Consider the following 21,483-nt stretch of genomic DNA (forward strand, 5'->3'; position numbering starts at 1 on the left):
GGAGATTGGGATTAGCAGATACAAACTACTCTATACAAAATAGATAAACAACAAAGTCCTACTGTAGAGCACAGGGAACTATATTCAATATCTTGGAATAAACCATATGAAAAAGAATATATATTCTGTTCACCAGAAATTAATATAACATTGTAAATCAATTATACTTCAATTTTTAAAAAAAGAAAAAAATAGGAGAAAGAAAAAAGAGGCTACCTAGTAATACATTGAAAACCATTGGTGATTTCAGGACTTCCCTGGTAGTCCAGTGGTTAAGAATCTGCTTTCCAATGCAGGGCACAAGGTTTTGATCCCTGGTCGGGGAACTAAGATCCCACATGCCGCAGGGCAACTAAACCCATGCGCTGCAACAAAGAGCCCGTGCGCAGCAATGAAAATCCTGCATGCCGCAACTAAGACCCAGCACAGCCAAAAATAAAATAAATAAATATTTTTTAAAAATTAAAAAAAACCATTGGTGATTTCAACAAATGGTGTTGGAACAATTGGATATCCATAGGCAAATAATAAAAACCCTTGACCTAAACCTCTCACCTTATACAAATACTAACTCAAAATGGATCATGGACTTAAATGTTTAAATGTAACATGTTAAACCATACAACTTTTAGAAAAAGACAAAGGAGGAAATCTTCAAGACCTCAGGTTAGGCAAATAATTCTTAGACAACATCAAAAGCATAGGCCATAAAACAAATCAATACATTGGATTTCATTAAATTAAAATATGTTTTCTCTGCAAAAGCCCATGTGAAGAGGATAAGAAGACAAGCTGCATATGGGAGAAAATATTTGCAAACCACGTATCTGACAAAGGATTAGTCGCTAGAGAATATTAAAAATTCTCAAAACTTAATAGTTAGAAAATGGGCAAAAGACATACATGAACAGACATTTCATTGAAAAGAACATACATACGGCAAATAAGCATGTAAAATAACGCTCAGCATCACTAGTCATCAGGGAAATGCAAATTAAAACCACAATGGGACATTACTACTGGTCTATCAAGATGGCTAAAATAAAAAATAGAGACAACACCAAATGTTGGTGAGGATATGGAGAAATTAGATCAATTATATTTTGCTGTTGGGAACAGAAAATGGTACAGCCATTCTGGAAGATAATTTGGTGGTTTCTTTAAAAAATCTAAATATGTAACTATCATGTGACCGGCAATTACAGTCCTGGGCAGTTATCCCAGAAAAATGAAAACCTTAGGTTTACACAAGAACCAGTTTTATTTGTAATATCCAAAAATATTGGAAACAACCCAGATGGCCTTCAACAGGTGACTGATTAAACTAACTGTGGAAAACTACTCAGCTCTAAAAAGGAATGAACTATTCTGTTCGTTCACTTGACAACTTTAATGAATCTCCAGGGAATTATGCTGAGAGGAAAAAAGTCAATCTCAAAAGGTTATACATTGTATGATTCCATTTATATAACTGCGGGGGAGGGGAAGCTCCTGGCCTTTCTCACGTGCATATAGAGGCGTGTAAAAGGAGGTTCCCTTCAGTATTCTAATAGAAAAAAAAGAAAAGAAAAATGAATGAGAATGCCTATGATTAAATAAATTCCAGTACCCCCATAATATGAAATACCGTGGTAGCAATTAAGAAAAATGAGGTAAATCTATATGCACTAATATGGAAAGCTCTCCTGAGCATATGTAGAAAAGGCAAAATCCATGAAATTACCAAAAGTTGGTTCTTTGAGACTAATAAAATTGATAAATTCTTAGCTAACTGACCAGGGGTAAAAAAGAAAGTGCAAGTGAACAATATCAGGTTTGAAGAGAGGCTATCACTACAGAGCCTAACAACATTAGAAAGATAATTAGGCAACATTACAAAGAGCCTATGCCAATAAATTTGACAACTTAGGTACAAAAAGACAAAATATTCTACATTTTAAACAGGTAACTCTCAAACTATTTTCCATTTGGTGGAACTGCCAACCCTTCAGGCTTTACTCCAGACTTTAACATCCGTCCCCTCATCAAACTCCTATCCTCACCCTCCACACACACTTTGAAAATAACATCTCAGAACCACAGGACATCAGATGGGACTGTGGGAATTGTCTGGTCTCAAACTCTCATTTTCATAAATCTGCATCTTGCTGTTCGACATGGTAGCATTAGCCACATGTGGCTTTAAAGTTAAATTAATTAAAATGAAAAATTTGGTCACACTAGCCACACTTCAAATGCTCTGTAGATACATGTGACTCATGGCTACTATACTGGAAAGTGGGGATTTAGAACACTTCCATGATTGCAGAAAGTTCTAGTGGACAGGGCTGCTCGAGAGCTTTGTTATTTAAAGGGTGGTCTGCTGACTAGCAGCCGGAACACAGGCGTCACTGGGAGCCAGTTAGAAACACAGAATCTCAGGCGCCACCCCAGACCTACAGAGGCTGAATTTGCCATCTAACAAGATCCACAGGAAGTGTGGATGCAGGTTAGCGTCTGAGAAGCCCTAATCATGTGATTCCAAACCTCCCCAGGTCATACAGCTGACTGGTATCCAGCCCTTCCCTGGATCCAGCTATCATTTTCCCTTACTATCCCACGTCCTTATTATTTCCCTGCCACACTTGCTCTCTTACTCCGTTTAATCACAGCACTTTATCAACATTTACAGGGCAGCAAGGCCATCGAAGTCCTCAGAAAACCCTTCATGCCCTTATCCTCATTCTGGTTTGCAAGTGCTAGCCTGGCAGACTTGTGATAAAGGCCCAGCCCTCTCTGACAGCCGTGGTGGTGTTCAGCATTTCTACTGGAGAATCACTGTTGAGCGGCTAGAAATTAAAGCCAATCTTGACACCAGTGGGGCACCAGTCATCACCTTCTATGATACGCTGGTATAATGGTGGTATAATGGTCTTGGTGGTATAATTGCAGCATTAGTTCTTTGGACGCCACAGCCCTGGGGTAGCGCAGGCAGAGCAGGCTATGAATTTGCCTTGATGAGTGTCACATCTGACCATCTGATGAGAGAGAGAGTTCAAAGTAGGCGCAAGTGATCCCCCAACATAAGTACTGCTGAATCAAAGTAACTGGTTAGTACGTCCTCAAAAAGAAGTGGATTTGGAAAGAGGGCACCAGGTTGGCCTGGAACTCTGGGAGGTGTGCTCTCAGGGCACCACCAAAGTACAGGGAGGCAGTGATGGAGGTCTGGCCAAGCAGTGACTGAGGGTGGTATAGGAGGAGCTGTCCAGGTACAGGTTGCATCAAAAGATGTTGGTCTCACTGTCTCCCAAGAAGACACAGTCCAGGAACTCCAGGGTGGTGTGGCAGTCACAATGGAGCAGCAGGGGTTCCTCCACTGCTGGCAGCACCCAGGGGCTGGGTGATACCAGCTTGGACTTCTTCTTGTCATAGTCAAGGACAGCTCCTCCACCAGCAGCAAAGTGAAGCCTGGGCAGAGACATCCCCAGATTTGGGGAAGATCATGAAATCCCATAGCCCTATGCACTGCTCTGTCAGTTTCTGGATAAACTCCAGCATTGGATCAATGATTTTTTTTTTTTAAACTGTGCAGCAGCCATAGGCATCTATGAGAGTGGGCTCCAGGTCCACAAAGTCTTGAGGGCGCATACTTGCCAGTCCAAGTTTCTGAAGGTGCTGCAGGAGTTGCTGACATATTCTTAGGTTTTGATACTGGACTCAGTACCACAGGGCTGGGACTGTACTCCACGCAGCAGAGTCCTCAATTACCTGTCTGGCCCATATAGAAAGAGGTGTCCCCAGTATGGATATGGTCTGATAGGTGGAGATAGTCGAGAGTCAGTTTCTGCAGACACACTGCAAGTCTCTGGCAACACCATGAATTCCTGGAACGGTGTTTTCATATGTCCTAGTCTTCCCTAACATACTTACGAATTGGATCAAATACAATAAGAATATTTATTAGTTATTGCTATGCCCAAGGGATTATGAGTTGCTTTTTTTCCCCCTGAATCACGGAAGACACCATCCCTACCCTCAAGGAACTTCCAGTGTAGTTGGAAGAATACTGATTAATGTCCATTAAAAAGCCACAACAAGTAGTCAAGGCTGAGAATCTGAGTGTCAGATGAGTGATAGAAACTGTCTGGTTTAGGGGGACTCAGAGGAGAGAAAAAGAGGCTGCAGACAGGGAGGAGAGTTAGGGAAGGAGAGGGATGAACTGCGTCTAAAATAAAGGGTAGGGCTTTCCTGGTGGCGCAGTGGTTGGGAGTCCGCCTGCCGATGCAGGGGACACGGGTTCGTGCCCCGGTCTGGGAGGATCCCACATGCCGCGGAGCGGCTGGGCCCGTGAGCCATGGCCGCTGAGCCTGCGCGTCCGGAGCCTGTGCTCCGCAACGGTAGAGGCCACAACAGTGAGAGGCCTGCGTACCGCAAAAAAAATAAAATAAAATAAAGGGTAATATATTAGCGTAGGCTCCGTAAAGAAGTGAGCCCTACTTCAATCCATTGTTTCTAAGCGCCTAGAACAGAGTAGGGATATAGTAGGCAAACGGTAAATACAAATGAATGAATGGCAGGAAGTGATATAAATACAAAAGCAGGTAGTATCTGACGGTTAAAAGGCTTGAAAACAGGTCAAGAAGTGTTGATATTTACATTAGTGGTGTACTCTCAAGAACTCATAAGTACCTAAACGCCGACTCTTTACATTCCTCCCGTGTGTACACAGCGCGGGGTGGACAGGAGTTGCTGGTTTTGGTCACTACAGTAACTCCAGGGTCTGGAGTAGTGTCCCGCACATCAGTGAATATCAACTGACTAAAGGTCGCCCTCTTCCCTAGGCCACCCACCTGCGAGGAAGGGCCGGCGGCAGGCCACACAGCTCCTCCATTACAGCATTTCCATTCGCTATTGCAGCATCTATCGAATACTAGATGGGCTCTTTCAGGGCAAGGTCGCGCCTCATTCCCCAGGGAACTGCTAGGTGCCTGTCCAGTGCCCAGCACCTGACAATCAATATCAGCGGATGATGCATTAATACGGTTATGACTGAAGTTAGTTACCACCTAACTCTGCCGGGCGAGTCTCGTTTCCCCCAGGTTGACTGCCCCGCCTAACGCCCACACCCGAGCGCGTCGGACGGGAGGACGCATGCGTGACTGGTGGATGAAGGGGGGTCAGATGGCCCGGCACGCGCAAGCGCGCGGCCGCGCCGCCCGGTCACGCGATGGGGCGGCCGACGCCTACGCTGGCGGCGGCCTTAAGGGCGGCGGCGGGTCCCGGCCTCCCAGTCGGCCTGTCAGCCGGCTTGGAAGTACAGCCGGAAGCTCGCGCGGCGACGGCGGCCATGGCGGCTGAGGAGGTGGAGGTGGACTCTGTGGACGCTAATGAGAAGTAAGTGTGGCGGGGGCTACGTCAGGTTCGGGCGCGCGGGCAGCGCCGAGGACTCTTTAACTCGCCCGGCGGCTCTGTCGTTCGGCCCCGGCGCGAATCCGCGCGGCGCCGGGAGGAGAAGCCCTGGCCTCGCTCTGCCCCCGGTGGGCGCCCTTCGGGTCTGAGTGTGACCCAGGCAGCGCCGGGAGGCCGCTTGACCCCCGCGCGGAGGGGCCGCCGCGGGGTCGTGTCAGCGGCTCGGCGGGGCGGGCGGCGGGGGTGACCCGGCACTCAGTCCGGGCTGGTCGTCCGCTGAGGTCTCCTTCCGGGCAGAGACGGCTGCGGACCCAGCCCTGCCCCCAGCGCGGCCCGCGAGTGCTGACCGGCGTCCCTGCACCTGACTCGAGTTATGGGAAACGGCTGAGTCACTCTGTCCACTTCCGAGCGCGGCTTCGGACCTCAGGTTCGCGCTGTGCTCGGTCCATCCCGGGGCGAGTGCCACCCGGCCGAGCGTCTCGGGAGCCTGAGGAAGGGGCGGCGCTTCTTCGGGACAGTGTTGGATGGCGAGCCCATGTTCACCCCAGAAGCCGCGGGAGGGAAGGGAGTGTCGGGGGAAGGAGGAGCCCAGAATGGGGGAAAGGGGCTGGGGGAGTGAGTCTGTGGCTTGAGCTTTCAGAGGACGTTTAATTTACAGATGCTTTATAGAAAGAAAATTAACACGATATGGGTAGCAAATTCAGAGTCAGTAATCTCTCAAATGGAGATCTTCCTTTGCTTCCAAGTGTTCTGGCGTTACTGGAGAGATGTGTGCGTTTGCTTCTCAGAAGACACACTATGTGTAGGAAACTTTATGGAAGTGGGGGGACAGACGTCTAACGGGAAGCTTTTTAAAAAATTTTTATTTTATTGAAGTGCAGTTGATTTACTATGTAGTGTTAGTTTCAGGTGTATAGCAAAGTGATTCAGTGTGTATATATGTGTGTGTGTATATATATATATATATATATATATACACACATATTCTTTTCAGGTTTTTTTCCATTATAGGTTATTACAAGATACTGAGTATAGTTCCTTGTGCCATACAGTAGGTCCTGTTGTTTATCTATTTTATATATAGTGGTGTGTAGCTGGTAATCCTAAACTCCTAATTTATCCCTCCCCCCTTCCCTTTTGGTAATAAGTTTGTCTTCTATGTCTGAATCTGCTTCTGTTTTGTAAATAAGTCCATCTGTATCATTTTCTTTTAGATTCCACGTGTAAGTGGTATCATGTGATAGTTGTTTTCCTCTGATTTAGTTCACTTAGTATGATAATCTCTAGGTCCATCCATGTTGCTGCAAACGGTCATATTTCATTAGTTTTTATGGCTAATATTCCATTGTGTGTGTGTGTATATACACACACACACAATGTATATATATACCACATTTTCTTTATCCATTCATCTGTTGATGGACGCTTAGGTTGCTTCCATGTCTTCCAGCACTTGTAAATAGTGCTGCTGTGAACATCGGGGTGCATGTATCATTTCAAATTCGAGTTTTCATCTTTTCTGGATATATGCCCAGGAGTGGAATTGCTGGGTCATATGGTAGCTCTATTTTTAGCTTTTTAAGGAATCTCCGTACTATTTTCCATAGTGGCTGCACCAATTTACGTTCCCATCAACAGTTTAGGAGGGTTCTAATGGGAAACTTTCTGATATACGAATATACTGTTTGTATTATTCTTTTCTACCTGTAACTTCATGCACTTGGCAGTAGATGAATAGCAGTTAATTAGTGGAAAAATTAAATTGCTGTGAACATTATTGCCCTATTTCTCAAGGCCAGTCATTCAGATTGGAAAGTAAATAAACTTCTATGCTACCCCCCATATATGTTTAATATTTTGACAACAATTCTATTTCAGATGTCGGGAGAAATTAGCATATGAAAAACTAAATGACAGAAGGGAATATAAAGTATCATGACAGACAGGGGTATTTGGAAAGATGACAGAGGGGAAGAGTTGTGAAATATTAGAAACGAGGTTCTTCTCTTGAGTTTTGTTTATATGATGAATAGGTCCATTATTTTGGTTTGTTGATGAACTTCCTTGTTGAGGTAAGATGCTGCAGGCCGTGTGAATACAAGTCAGAACCTGTTAGCTTGTTACCCTCTCCTTTGTCACAACATTTTTGGCTCTCAGATTGCTTTTAGGAGGACTCTTCGGCCTCCATGTTGTTGTGGGACTTGGGAGTCCAGGGCACAGCCATGAAAGGAATTTGTGGTTTTGGGTGATAGCAGGAGGTCACTGGGGACGGACTATAAACTATCCTTAGCAGCTAACCAGCCGCAGTCCCTTGTTAGAGGTGGGCCTCCTTGGTGCTCTTGGTGATACACTTGATCAGTGTCCAGTGTACAAACTGGTATGGCCTTGTGAACTGTATAACAAGCAAGTACCTGTTCCTGCTGGGTGTTCCCTAATGTGTTCATGTTAAACCTTAAGGTCGACCCTGTGTGCTAGGTATTACTGTTCCCATTTTTCAGGTGGAACTGCAACTGGGACTGCTGCTAGCATCCCACCAGCAAGTAGCAGGGATGGATTGGAGCCCCCTAGGTATCTGGATTTAGTCTAAGGAGCTGTCACATATCTCTGCTGCCTCTCACCACGATAGGATGTTTGGTTCATGTTTCTTTTGCTTATTCCACTGATACTTCGTTACTTATTCCTTCATTGATACAGAGCTCACTTTAAAAATTTTTTTAATTGGTTGATCAACAATAGAACTATCCCAAGAGCCAAGTGGATTGTGGGAAAACTGAAGTCTGAATCAAGTTCCCTATTCTCAAGACATCTCAGATTTATAAGGGACAATGACATTAACAAAGGAAACAATTATAAAAAAGGTCACCTGAAGGCTTTTTGGAGTATGTAATTCTTGTTGTTTCCTTCTTAGTGAAGACATGCATGCCTGGGAGCCATTTGGCTTTCAACATCTAACCCTTTTCAGATGTAATACAGTTGAGAAAGCAATATGTAACAAGAGCTGGGTAGATTTCTGTGAATTGCTGCAAGGTTGTCCCAGAGAATAATTAAGTATCAGGTGAGTTTAGAGGAAGGCTGTCACGGAATTGCTGAGTTGCAGAGTAGACCACAGAGTAGCAGTTTGCAGTGGTGGTCCAGAGTTATTACTAAATTTTCAGGAATTTTGCCAACCATTGGCACCTTGAAATCAGCCATGGTGGTAGTACTTACACCATGGAAATCATCAAATAGTAATAAATAAGGGATTTTTTTTCCCCTCCAGTGGGTTTGCACTACAGGATTTCATTAGAGTTTTACTGTATTTCTTTGCCTTGGAAATAAGAGACAGAAGTCCACTCTCCTATCTTTTAAAAGACTTCTAAGATAAGTGACTCCTCTCTGTTAACCATCTCCCCTTTCCAAGTCGTTACCTCCTGACTTATTAAACATCACAGAACTTCTCAGTGCCACATCCCAGTGGACTTTTATTTTTCTCAATACTTATATTTCTTGGGTCCTTTTTAGTGTCTGACACATTCTAGCGAATGATAAGAGCCATCTTCCGACATTTTGCTTCTTGTCTTACCTGAGATCAGTAGTTAGTTTTATTTGCCCCCCCATTCTCTAAATGGAGTCATTCTCCAATCTGCCTCCATCTATGTTTTCATTTTTGCCTTGTTTACTCACACTCCTTTTAACTATCCTGTCTGTGGAGAGGGCTGAAATCTCCTCAGGATGGAGCCGCCTTCAGTACTCAGTGATGTTTCTGTGTGCCAAATGTTTGCAACTGATTCCTCAAATGTAACAAGTGCAGACCAGAATCTCATTTGCACCGCCTTCCCCTGAACTAACAAGACAAAAATCTCAGTTCTTCCCCTTGACTTCCTATTTTTGTTAGGGCACTTAGGTATTTAGTTTCTTCTGGTCATCCAGATTAAGAACTGTGGCACCGGCTTCCCACTCGCCCTCCCCTGCCTTCATTGCTCCAAATACCAACTCCTTTACCACGTGCAGTAGATTTTAAGTGCAACATCACCTTTCCATTCCCACTGTCACCTGGGGGCCACCTGGTTCAGATCCCCGTTACTCCCTTTTCTGATTTATTGCAGGCTTTAGTAATATGTTCTGTCCCTATGCTTTCAGTGTAATTTATTCGTTACTTTCACACCCCCAAGAGGCACAGTCTTGCTTGTAGCACAGCCACACACAGTGACTTTATTATATGTCCTCAGCCTGACTTCAGAGCCCTTTACAGGCAGCATGGCTCTTGTCTTTGGAATCTTATTTCCTCCCTGTGCACTGGGCCCTGGCCAAGCTGTGTCTTTCATTGTTTCCTGAACATGTTTCTTGCTCACTTCCCTTTTCCACATGACTTGGTTCAAGTTGTTTTCTCTGACCCAAAACAGATTGTGATCTTCCTTCTCTAAAGGTCCATGGTATTTTCCAAAACTTTCTTCATGGCATCTCCACCATGTCTTGTAGTATAGTTTTTCTATATTTGTTTTGTCAGCTCATTGAGGACAAAGCTTTTGTCTTATTCAAATGTCTGATAGAACCTAAAGAGGCTTTACAAATAGAAAGCTTCAATACATTTTTAAGAATCAAACACTTCAACTGTTGTAAACTTAGGCTGAAACAAATATTAAGATCAAAAACCTAGTACTTGATTATTCATTTTGCAGTTTGTGATTTAAATTTTTTAATCCTAAAATATCCAAAGGACATCAATAGATATATTCATAAGAAATTCAAAGTTTGAACTTGACTAGGACGAGTTTGAGCCATTAGGATCATGAACTTAAATTATATTGGAGGGGTTGGGAATATGATTCTTTTCCTTGACCTTGGATGAACCAACAGGGAACCATGCTTCACTGTTTTGCCTGTTCTCCAAAATGCCAATTACAGACCAGCAAATGCAGATTTCATCCTATGACAAAGAAATTAACAAAAGATTGTAGGGGCTTCCCTGGTGGCGCAGTGGTTGAGAGTCCGCCTGCCGATGCAGGGGACGCGGGTTCGTGCCCCGATGCGGGAGGATCCCGCATGCCGCGGAGCGGCTGGGCCCGTGACCCATGGCCGCTGAGCCTGCGCGTCTAGGGCCTGTGCTCCCCAACGGGAGAAGCCACAACAGTGAGGGGCCCGTGTACCGTGAAAAAAAAAGTCCCATGGATGGTACACGTAGTAAAAACAACACTGAATAATACATTTCAGAATCAAATGTGTCTCTGAATGAGTCCTTAAAGTCTGTATTGTTTATAATAGCCATTCAGAAACATTGTATAGTTAGATATTTAGTCTGATTCCACAGTTCTATAATCTCTCACTCCTGATCGTGAATCATAAAAAAAAATTGTATAGAAAGATGATTTTATTAAAACTTATTATTCAGTTTGAGACTTAGGATTTTTAGTTTTTATTTTCTTTATCTAGTGGATGAACTTATTTTGGAATTAACACAAAATGTCACTTGGATTTATTAAACAATGTAAATCTAAAAGTACACATGTAGTTTCTTTAATTATGTATGTTGGATGATGATGTGTCTGATTCTAGAATGGCTTGTTTACTGTGTGTGAGAAGGTAGGAAACAAATGGGGGAAGATATTACCAGCACATGGCTATGTCTAAAACACCAATTCTCCAACTCTAGGTCTTTAAAAGTCACAGGTTAGGACAGTAATGTTTAAAAATTGTATAAAAGTTTCTTAAAAAATAGAAAAAAATAATAGTAAAAAAAGTAAAAGTTACAGGTTAGAAATGAAAAATAGTTAAAAGAATGCTAATTAACGTGTTAAAATATACTAGAGGGCCTGTGTTGTCATTGCTCTAATGGTTGTGATAATTTGAATCACTAGCATTATTTATTTAAAATAAAATGGCATATTAGTCACTTAAATTATGATTGTGTGAGACATACTCTATTTTTTTTTTTCTTCCTCTTTTCCAGGATAGGATTTAAGAAGTCATTTCCCAGGAAAGAAGGTCTTTATTTGCCCAAGTGTGTTATCATTTTCAGCTTTCAAGTTTTCAGTCATTCATTGGTTGAGGAATTATTTCAGAGGAATGTGTATATTCATATGTCTAATAAATTTGGATATTTATAATAAAATCAAAACCTCATAGTTTCTCTAAATGAGATAGACTACTGTGCATAGAGTGCTTAGAATAGCTTATATAGAGAGCAGTAATAAACATAGTTTTTCTCTCTTGACAATACCAGTATAGGGAGGGAGGCCATTTAAAACAAAATTGTAATATAATGAAATCCTCTTTACTTATAACCTAATTAGAAATGTTATTTAAGTGGCCAAGGGTGTGTGGAAATTGACCAGACTTCTGTATATTTTCTTCAGAATACTTTGAAACCTCTTTCACTGTTTCACAATATTTACAGATTGTGCAAATCAGATTTAGTAATACTATAGATAGTCAGATGCCTTAGAGAACAAAACAGGAATTACTAGCCAATTTACTGTTGATGTCCTAGGATACAAATGCAATGTTAAAGATATTTTTTTTTAACAAAAGATTACATAGAGAGTTAAGAGAGGACTTCCCTGGTGGCATAGTGTTTAAGAATCCGCCTGCCAATGCAGGGGACATGGGTTCGATCCCTGGTCCGGGAAGATCCCACATGCCATGGAGCAGCTAAGCCCGTGCACCACAACTACTGAGCCTGCGCTCTAGAGCCCGCGCACCGCAACTGCTGAAGCCCGTGCGCCTAGAGCCATAACTGCTGAAGCCCGTGCGCCTACAGCCTGTGCTCCGCAACAAGAGAAGCCACCGCAATGAGAAGCCAGTGCATCGCAACAAAGAGTAGCCCCTGCTCGCTGCAACTAGAGAAAGCCTGCATGCAGCAACAAAGACCCAGCACAGCCAAAAATAAATTAATTTTAAAAAAAAGTTAAGGGAAAAAATATTCAGTTTTATCTCTCAAACTCGGGATACTTAAAATCACATTCTTAAGTTAATAAACTCTGTTAGTATGCTAAGCACATCCTGTTTGGCTTCCTTACAGTTGCCACCTTTAGTGTATGTTTTAAAGCTTTTCTTACTCAGAAGTCTGCTCACTAAAAAGATTCCTTCTATCTGTTATAGGTTATAAAGCAAGATTATTTAGTTTTTTGATAAGATGCTTTAGGGCTTAGATCGTCAGCCTTCCTAATGAGGTCAGTTCTCAACAAATGGACAGCGTAGAAAACCTTTTGGTGCACATTGGTAAGCCTTCCTGATGCCATAGATAGATATAGTTCCTGTAGTGAATGGCTTATCTTTACATTGCGATTGACACTTTTCTTCTCTTCTGAAGTTAGGGCCTCAGCAGTGTATGATGGTGTTTATTGATCTGCTTAAATAAATTAGAGAAGTTAATTTTTGCTTTTCTGTGTATTTTCCAAAGTTCTGAGGAGGCAGCCCTGTATCTTGTTTACTGTATTATGGCCTTGGTAAATTTAATTTTTACTTTGGTTTTTGTGACCTCAGAAGTATGGCTGGATATCTGACAAACTTCAGTCTGTGTCCTTATTTCCAATCTCATGTCCTTAGTTCCAGTCTTCCACACACTAAGCCTAGAAATGCAGAACAACACTGAATGGCATAGGAGATTTTGTGGAAGAGGCAGAGGGTTTCTTTGAAGATGAGGTCAATTTACCCCAAAGGCAGGAAGTGAGGTTGGATGGGTGTTTTAGAGCAGGGGTCCCCAACACCCGGGCTGTGGACCGGTACCGCACAGCAGGAGGTGAGCGGTGGACCAGTGAGCGAAGTTTCATCTGCCGCTCCTAATTGCTCACATTACCGCCTGAACAGCCCCCACCCCCCCCCACCCCCCCGCCCCAGTCCATGGAAAAATTGTCTTCCACGAAACTGGTCCCTGGTGCCAAAAAGGTTGGGGACTGCTGTTTCAGAGGGTTGAAGCAATAGAGGTTGCAAGCTAAGGTGTGGGAACTCAGTGAACAAAGGGTGATAACCTAAAGGGTGGAAAAGATAGACCCTTGCTTTTCACTCTTTAAAAATGTTCCTTTGAACCTACTATGTGCTAACACTCAGTCCTGTAGAATAATAACTCTAAGAAAGAAGTAAAGGCAGTTTATATAAAACATTGTCATCTGGTTAAGGCAAAACCCGATTAGATAGAAACATTATCGTGGCTTAGGGGAGAGGTATCTTTACAGTTCCATTAACAGTGAAAATAAAATATTTTACTATGTTTTGTTAAATATAGATTTTTCAGTTTAAATATACTTTAGAAAAGCTCCACTTAAAAAAAAATTATCTACTTTGATGAAAAAGCTGCTGTAAAAACTTGAAGAGTATTGGTGCCTCTTGTGGTTGAAGAGCCCTAATTTTTAATGTAATACAGTAGCCTTGCAAACATAAAAGCATTGTTTTGCCCCTTCTCTTTGAGTTAAGCCAATCACTAGGAGGAAAAAGGCATAGACAAGACAATCCTATCCTTTGAAAGTTGGTTTTGTGATGAGTGGTAAATAGGTAGAGGTAGGCATGAGTCTTGTATTACCGGCTGATATATCACATTTTAAACTCTAGTGCCTTGTGCATAGTAGGTATTCAGAGACTGAGTTTTTTTTTAATATTATTTTTTTTGAAGACTGAAACAAAGATTGCATTTGTGTTTTCTCTGCCCCAACATGTCTATGATGTAAGTGGGAACAGTAGTAGGTTATAGTTCATTTCACTTTTATTTGTTGTTGTACTGATCTCTGATTCTCTTTGGCCAAGAACTGTGCTATTATTTGAGGGATATTTGTTGAAAAAAATTGATGAGATTGAGTTGTAAGTAACTTTCTGTAGGTACTAGTTCATATATTTGTGGCCGAACATAGACATTGATGACCATGTTGTCAAGGACTTTTTTTATTTTAAGCTCCAAAGATCATGAGATTCTTTCCTTTTAGTTGCCTGTTAAACTGCTGTTTTCAACAATTGAAAAAATTGTTGAATAAATTGAAAATTTCGTTGCTGAAGGCTTGAGTTGTTTTTCCTTGATAATTTGTAAATAGTTTATATATTTACAGTAAACTAATAGTAGTAACGTTTTCTATTATCTTGATACCTTGATAATAAGTTACAGGTAACATTTGTCAGAGATGCCTAGAGGTCTTATCTCCTGTTAATTCAGAAGATTTGAAACTGGCAGCAGAGAACATTAGACTAGAGCCTTATTATAATGTAGGCTATTATGGATCTTCTGTTCTATCATTCTTTTTTTATTATTGAGACATAATTGACATATACCATATATTTGTTTCAGGGGTATAATATAATGATTTGATATTTTTATATATTGCAAAATGATCATCCCAGTAAGTCTAGTTAACCATGCATAGTTACAGAATTTTTCTCTTGTGATGAGAACTTTTCAGATTTATTCTCTTAGCAACTTTCAGATATGCAGTACAGTATCAACTATAGTCACCATGCTGTACATTACATCCCCATAACTTACTTTATTTGTAACTGGAAGCTCTTACCTTTTGACCCCCTTCACCCATTTTACCCATTTTCCACCTCTGGCAACCACCAGTTTGTTTTATCTCTGAGTTTATTGTTGTTGAAAGATTCCACATATAAGTGAGATCATACGAATTTGTCTTTCTCTGCTTATTATTTCACTTAGCATAATACCCTCTAGGTTCATCCATGTTGTGCAAATGGTAATATTTCATTCTTTTTTATGGTTGAATACTATTCCATTATGTATATATTTTGTGTATTATACATATTTTCTTTATCCATTTATTTGTTGATGGACACTTAGGTTATTTTCCCCATATCTTGGCCATTGTAAATAATGCTTCAGTGAACATGGGGGGTGCATATATCTTTTCAAGTTACTTTTTTTGTTTTCTTCAGTTAAATACCCAGAAGTGGAATCGCTGGATCCTATGGTAGGATTTTGAGGCACCTTCATACTGTTTTCTATAATGACTGCACCATTATACATTTCCAGCAGCAACAGTGTACAAGGGTTCCCTTTTCTCCATATCCTCTCTATCACTTGTTATTTCTTATCTTTTTGGTAATAGCCATTCTAACCAGTGTAAGGGAATATCTCATTGTGGTTTTAATTTACATTTCCCTGACGTTACCAATGTTGAGCATCTTTTCATGTCTGTTGGCCATCTGTATGTCGTCTTTGGCAAAAAGTCTATTCAAATCCTCTGCCCATTTTTTAATTGGACTGTTTTTTGCTATTGAGTTGTATGAATTCTTTACATATATATATATTTTAATTAATTTATTTTTGGTTGCGTTGGGTCTTCGTTGCTGCACGCTGGCTTTCTCTAGTTGTGGCGAGCGGGGACTACTCTTTGTTGCGGTATGCGGGCTTCTCATTGCTGTGGCTTCTCTTGTTGCAGATCACAGGGTCTAGGTGCGCGGGCTTCAGTAGTTGTGGCCCACGGGCTCTAGAGCGCAGGCTCAGTAGTTGTGGCACACGGGCTTAGTTGCTGTGCAGCATGTGGGATCTTTTCACAGCAGGGCTCGAACCCATGTCCCCTGCATTGGCAGGCAGATTCTTAACCATTGCGCCACCAGGGAAGTCCATATATTTTGGATATTAACCTCTCATCAAATTTATGATTTGCAAATATTTCCTCCCATTCAGTAGGTTGCCTTTTCATTTTGTTGATGGTTTCCTTTGCTGTGTAGAAGCTTTTTTTTTTTGCGGTACGCGGGCCTCTCACTGCCGTGGCCTCTCCCGCTGCGGAGCACAGGCTCCGGACGCGCAGGCTCAGCGGCCATGGCTCACGGGCCCAGCCACTCCGCGGCATGTGGGATCTTCCCGGACCGGGGCACGAACCCGCGTCCCCTGCATCGCCAGGTGGACTCCCAACCACCGCGCCACCAGGGAAGCCCTAGAAGCTTTTTAATTTGATGTAGTCCCACTTATTTATTTTTGCTTTTGTTGTCTTTGCATTTGGTGTCAGATTCAAAATATCCTCAAGACCATTGTCAAGTAGCTTACTGTTTTCTTCTAGGAGTTTTATGCTTTCAGGTCTTAGATTCAAGTCTATAATCCATCTTGAGTGTATGATATAAAATAGTGGTTGAGTTTCATTCTTTTTCATGTTGCTCTCCACTTTTCCCAACACCATTGATGAAAGAGGCCATCCTTTCCCCATTGAATAGTCCTGGCTCCTTTGTTATAAGTTAATTTATATATGTGTGAGTTTATTTCTGAGCTCTTTGTTCTGTTGCATTGATCTGTGTTTGTGTTTTTATGCCAGCACCATTACTATTTCAATTGCTATAGCTTTGCAATATAGTTTGAAATCAGGGAGTGTTAATCCTCCAGGTTTGTTCTTCTTCCTTAAGACTGCTTTGGCTATTTGGAGTCTTCTGTGGTACCATACAAATTTTAGAATTGTTTGTTCTATTCCTGTGAAAAAATGGCATTGGAATTTTGATAGGGATTGCATTGAATCTGTAGATTGCTTTGGTTAATATGGACATTTTCACAATATTCTAACAATCCATGAGCATGAAATATCTTACCATTTCTTTGTGCCTTCTTCCATTTCTTTCATCAGTGTCTTAGAGTTTTCAGTGTACAGGACTTTTAAACTCCTTAGTTAACTTTATTCCTAGTTATTTTATTCTTATTGATGCACTTGTAAATGGGATTGTTTTCTTAATTTCTCTTTCTGATACTTCATTATTAGTGTATAGAAATGTAACAGATTTCTGTATATTGATTTTTGTATCCTGCAACTTTGCTGAATTTGTTTATTAGTTCTAACAGTTTTTTGTTTTTTGGTGAAGTCTTTATTGTTTCCTATATATTACACCATGTCATCTGCAAATAGTGGCAGTTCTTCTTTTCCAATTTGGATGCCTTTTATTTCTTTTTTTGCCTAATTGTGCTGGCTAGGACTTCTAATACTATGTTGAATAGAAGTGGCAATAGTGGGCATCCTTGCCTTCCTCCTAATCTTAGAGGAAATGCTTTCAGGTTTTCTCCATTAACTGTGATGTTGGCTGTGGGCTTGTCATATATGGTCTTTGTTATGTTGAGGTATGTTCCCTCTGTACCAACTTAGTTGAGACTTTTTTTTTAATCATAAATGGATGATGAATTTTGTCAGATGCCTTTTCTGTATCTATTGAGGTGATCCTATGATTTTTTAAAACATCTTTATTGGAGTATAATTACTTTAAAATGTTGTGTTAGTTTCTGTTGTATAACAAAGTGAATCAGCTATATGTATACATATATACGTGTATGCCCTCCCTCTTGCGTCTCCCTCCCACCCTCCCCATCCCACCCCTCTAGGTGGTCACAAAGCACCGAGCTGATCTCCCTGTACTATGCAACTGCTTAGCTATCTATTTTACATTTGGTAGTCTGTATATGTCCATACCACTCTCTCACTTTGTCCCAGCTTACCCTTCCCCCTCCCCATGTCCTCAAGTCCATTGTCTACGTCTGTGTCTTTATTCCTGTCCTGCCCCTAGGTTCTTCAGAACCATTTTTTTTAGATTCCATATATATGTGTTAGCATACGGTATTTGTTTTTCTCTTTCTGACTTACTTCATTCTGTATGACAGACTCTAGGTCCATCCACCTCACTACAAATAACTCAATTTCGTTTCTTCTTATGGCTGAGTAATATTCCGCTGTATATATGTGACACATCTTCTTTATCCATTCATCTGCCAGTGGATACTTAGGTTGCTTCCATGTCCTGGCTATTGTAAATAGTGCTGCAGTGAACACTGTGGTATATGTCTCTTTTTGAATTATGGTTTTCTCAGGGTATAGCCCAATAGTGAGATTGCTGGGTCATATGGTAGTTCTATTTTTAGTTTTTTAAGGAACCTCCATACTGTTCTCCATAGTGGCTGTATCAATTTACATTTGCACCAACAGTGCAAGAGGGTTCCCTTTTCTCCACACCCTCTCCAGCATTTATTGTTTGTAGATTTTTTGATGATAGCTATTCTGACTGGGGTGAGGTGATACCTCACTAAGGTTTTGATTTGCATTTCTCTAATGATTAGTGATGTTGAGCATCCTTTCATGTGTTTGTTGGCAATCTGTATATCTTTTTTGGGGAAATGTCTGTTTAGGTCTTCTGCCCATTTTTGGATTGGGTTGTTTGTTTTTTTAATATTGAGGTGCATGAGCTGCTTGTATATTTTGGATTAATCCTTTGTCAGTTGCTTCGTTTGCAAATATTTTCTCCCATTCTGAGGGTTGACTTTTTGTCTTGTTTATGGTTTCCCTTGCTGTGTAGAAGCTTTTAAGTTTCATTAGGTCCCATTTATTTATTTTTGTTTTTATTTCCATTTCTCTAGGAGGTGGGTCAAAAAGGATCGTGCTGTGATATATGTCATAAAGTGTTCTTCCTATGTTTTCCTCTAAGAGTTTTATAGTATCTGGCCTTACATTTAGGTCTTTAATCCATTTTGAGTTTATTTTTGTGTATGGTGTTAGGAAGTGTCTAATTTCATTCTTTTACATGTAGCTGTCCAGTTTTCCCAGCACCACTTATTGAAGAGGCTGTCTTCTCCATTGTATATTCTTGCCACCTTTATCAAAGATAAGGTGACCGTATGTGTGTGGGTTTATCTCTGGGCTTTCTATCCTGTTCCATTGATCTGTATTTTTGTTTTTGTGCCAGTACTATACTGTCTTGATTACTGTAGCTTTGTAGTATAGTCTGAAGTCAGGGAGTCTGATTCCTCCAGCTCCGTTTTTCTTTCTCAATATTGCTTTGGCTATTCAGGGTCTTTTGTATTTCCATACAAATTGTAAAATTTTTTGTTCTAGTTCTGTGAAAAATGCCATTGGTAGTTTGATAGAGATTGCATTGAATCTGTAGATTGCTTTGGGTAGTAGAGTCATTTTCACAATGTTGATTCTTCCAGTCCAAGGCCACGGTATATCTCTCTATCTGTTTGTATCATGTTTAATTTCTTTCATCAGTGTTTTATAGTTTTCTGCATACAGGTCTTTTACCTCCTTAGGTAGGTTTATTCCTGGGTGTTTTGTTCTTTTTGTTACATTGGTGAATGGGATAGTTTCCTTAATTTCTCTTTCATATTTTTCATCATTAGTGTATAGGAATGCCAGGGATTTCTGTGCATTAACTTTGTATCCTGAAGCTTTACCAAATTCATTGATTAGCTCTAGTAGTTTTCTAGTGGCATCTTTAGGATTTACTATGTATAGTATCATGTCATCTGCAAATAGTGAGAGTTTTGCTTCTTCTTTTCCAATTTGGATTTCTTTTATTTCTTTTTCTTCTCTGATTGCTGTGGTTAAAACTTTGAAAACTATGTTGAATAATAGTGGTGAGAGTGGGCAACCTTGTCTTATTCCTGATCTTAGAGGAAATGGTTTCAGCTTTTCACCATTGAGAATGATGTTGGTTGTCATATATGGGCTTTATTATGTTGAGGTAAGTTCCGTCTGTGCCTACTTTCTGGAGAGTTTTTATCATACATGGGTGTTGGATTTTGTTGAAAGCTTTTTCTGCATCTATTGAGATGATCATATGGTTTTTATCCTTCAGTTTGTTAATATGGTGTATTTCATTGATTGATTTGCATATATTGAAGAGTCCTTGCATTCCTGGGATAAATGCCACTTGATCATGGTGTATCATCCTTTTAATGTGCTCTTGGATTCTGTTTGCTAGTATTTTGTTGAGGATTTTTGCATCTAATTTCATCAGTCTTATTGGCCTGTAGTTTTCTTTTTTTGTGACATCCTTGTCTGGTTTTGGTATCAGGGTGATGGTGGCCTCGTAGAAAGAGTTTGGGAGTGTTCCTCCCTCTGCTATATTTTGGAAGAGTTTGAGAAGGATGGGTGTTAGCTCTTCTCTAAATGTTTGATAGAATTCACCTGTGAAGCCATCTGCTCCTGGGCTTTGGTTTGTTGGAAGATTTTTAATCACAGTTTCAATTTCAGTGCTTGTGATTGGTCTGTTCATATTTTCTATTTCTTCCTGGTTTAGTCTCGGAAGTTTGTGCTTTTTTAAGAATTTGTCCATTTTTTCTAGGTTGTCCATTTTATTGGCATATAGTTGCTTGTAGTAATCTCTCATGTTCCTTTATTTCTGCAGTGTCAATTGTTACTTCTCCTTTTTCATTACTAATTCTGCTGATTTGAGTCTTTCCGTTTTTTTCTCGATGAGTCTGGCTAATGGTTTATCAATTTTGTTTATCTTCTCAAAGAACCAGCTTTTAGTTTTATTGATCTTTGCTATTGTTTTCTTCATGTCTTTTTCATTTATTTCTGATCTGATCTTTATGATCTCCTTCCTTCTGTTAACTTTGGGGTTTTTTTGTTCTTCCTTCTCTGATTGCTTTAGGTTTAAGGTTAGGTTGTTTATTTGAGATTTTTCTTGTTTCTTTTTTTTTTTTTTTTTAACATCTTTATTGGAGTATAATTGCTTTACAATGGTATGTTAGTTTCAGCTTCACAACAAAATGAATCAGTTATATATATACATATATTCCCATATCTCTTCCCGCTTGCGTCTCCCTCCCTCCCACCCTCCCTATCCCACCCCTTTTCTTGTTTCTTGAGGTAGGATTGTATTGCATAATCTTTCCTCGTAGAACTGCTTTTGCTGCATCCCATAGGTTTTGGGTCGTCATGTTTTTGTTGTCATTTGTTTCCAGGTATTTTTTGATTTCCTCTGATTTCTTCTGTGACCTCTTGGTTATTTAGTGGCATATTGTTTAACCTCCATGTGTTTTTACTTTTTACAGTTTTTTCCTCCTAATATCTAGTCTCATAGCATTGTGGTCAGAAAATATACTTGATATGATTTCAGTTTTCTTAAATTTACCAAGTTTTCTTAAAATTACTTGATTTGTGACCCAACATATGATCTATCCTGGAGAATGTTCCATGAGCACTTGAGTAGAAAGTGTATTTTATTGTTTTGGGGTGGAATGTCTTATAAATACCAATTAAGTCCATCTGGTCTAATGTGTCATTTGAAGCTTGTGTTTGTCTATTTTCATTTTGGATGATTTGTCCATTGGTGGAAGTGGGGTGTTAAAGTCGATATCCCCTTTTATGGCTGTTATTGTGTTACTGTGGTTGTGTTACTGTTGATTTCCCCTTTTATGGCTGTTAG

General features: G+C 40.5%; 1 protein-coding gene across 4 annotated transcripts in view; it reads left to right on the plus strand.

Annotated features, from left to right (window-relative positions):
• The first annotated feature begins 5,267 nt into the window (after window positions 1–5,267).
• The window catches only part of ABHD5 (abhydrolase domain containing 5, lysophosphatidic acid acyltransferase), a 46,374-nt gene continuing 30,158 nt past the window's right edge, over window positions 5,268–21,483 (plus strand). Inside the window, exons 1-2 of one of the 4 annotated variants that reach the window (XM_082849154.1) lie at window positions 5,270–5,373; window positions 11,315–11,365. In XM_082849154.1, the coding sequence (XP_082705280.1) occupies window positions 5,327–5,373; window positions 11,315–11,365 (98 nt within the window). In that variant the 5' untranslated portion in view covers window positions 5,270–5,326. Of the gene's footprint in view, window positions 5,374–5,782; window positions 5,926–11,314; window positions 11,366–21,483 lie in introns of those variants that run through there. The other 3 variants (XM_082849152.1, XM_082849151.1, XM_082849153.1) reach the window with 3 other exon arrangements.

This window comes from Leucopleurus acutus (assembly GCF_964270905.1).
Source record: "Leucopleurus acutus genome assembly, chromosome: 10".
Classification (NCBI taxonomy): Eukaryota; Metazoa; Chordata; class Mammalia; order Artiodactyla; family Delphinidae; genus Leucopleurus; species Leucopleurus acutus.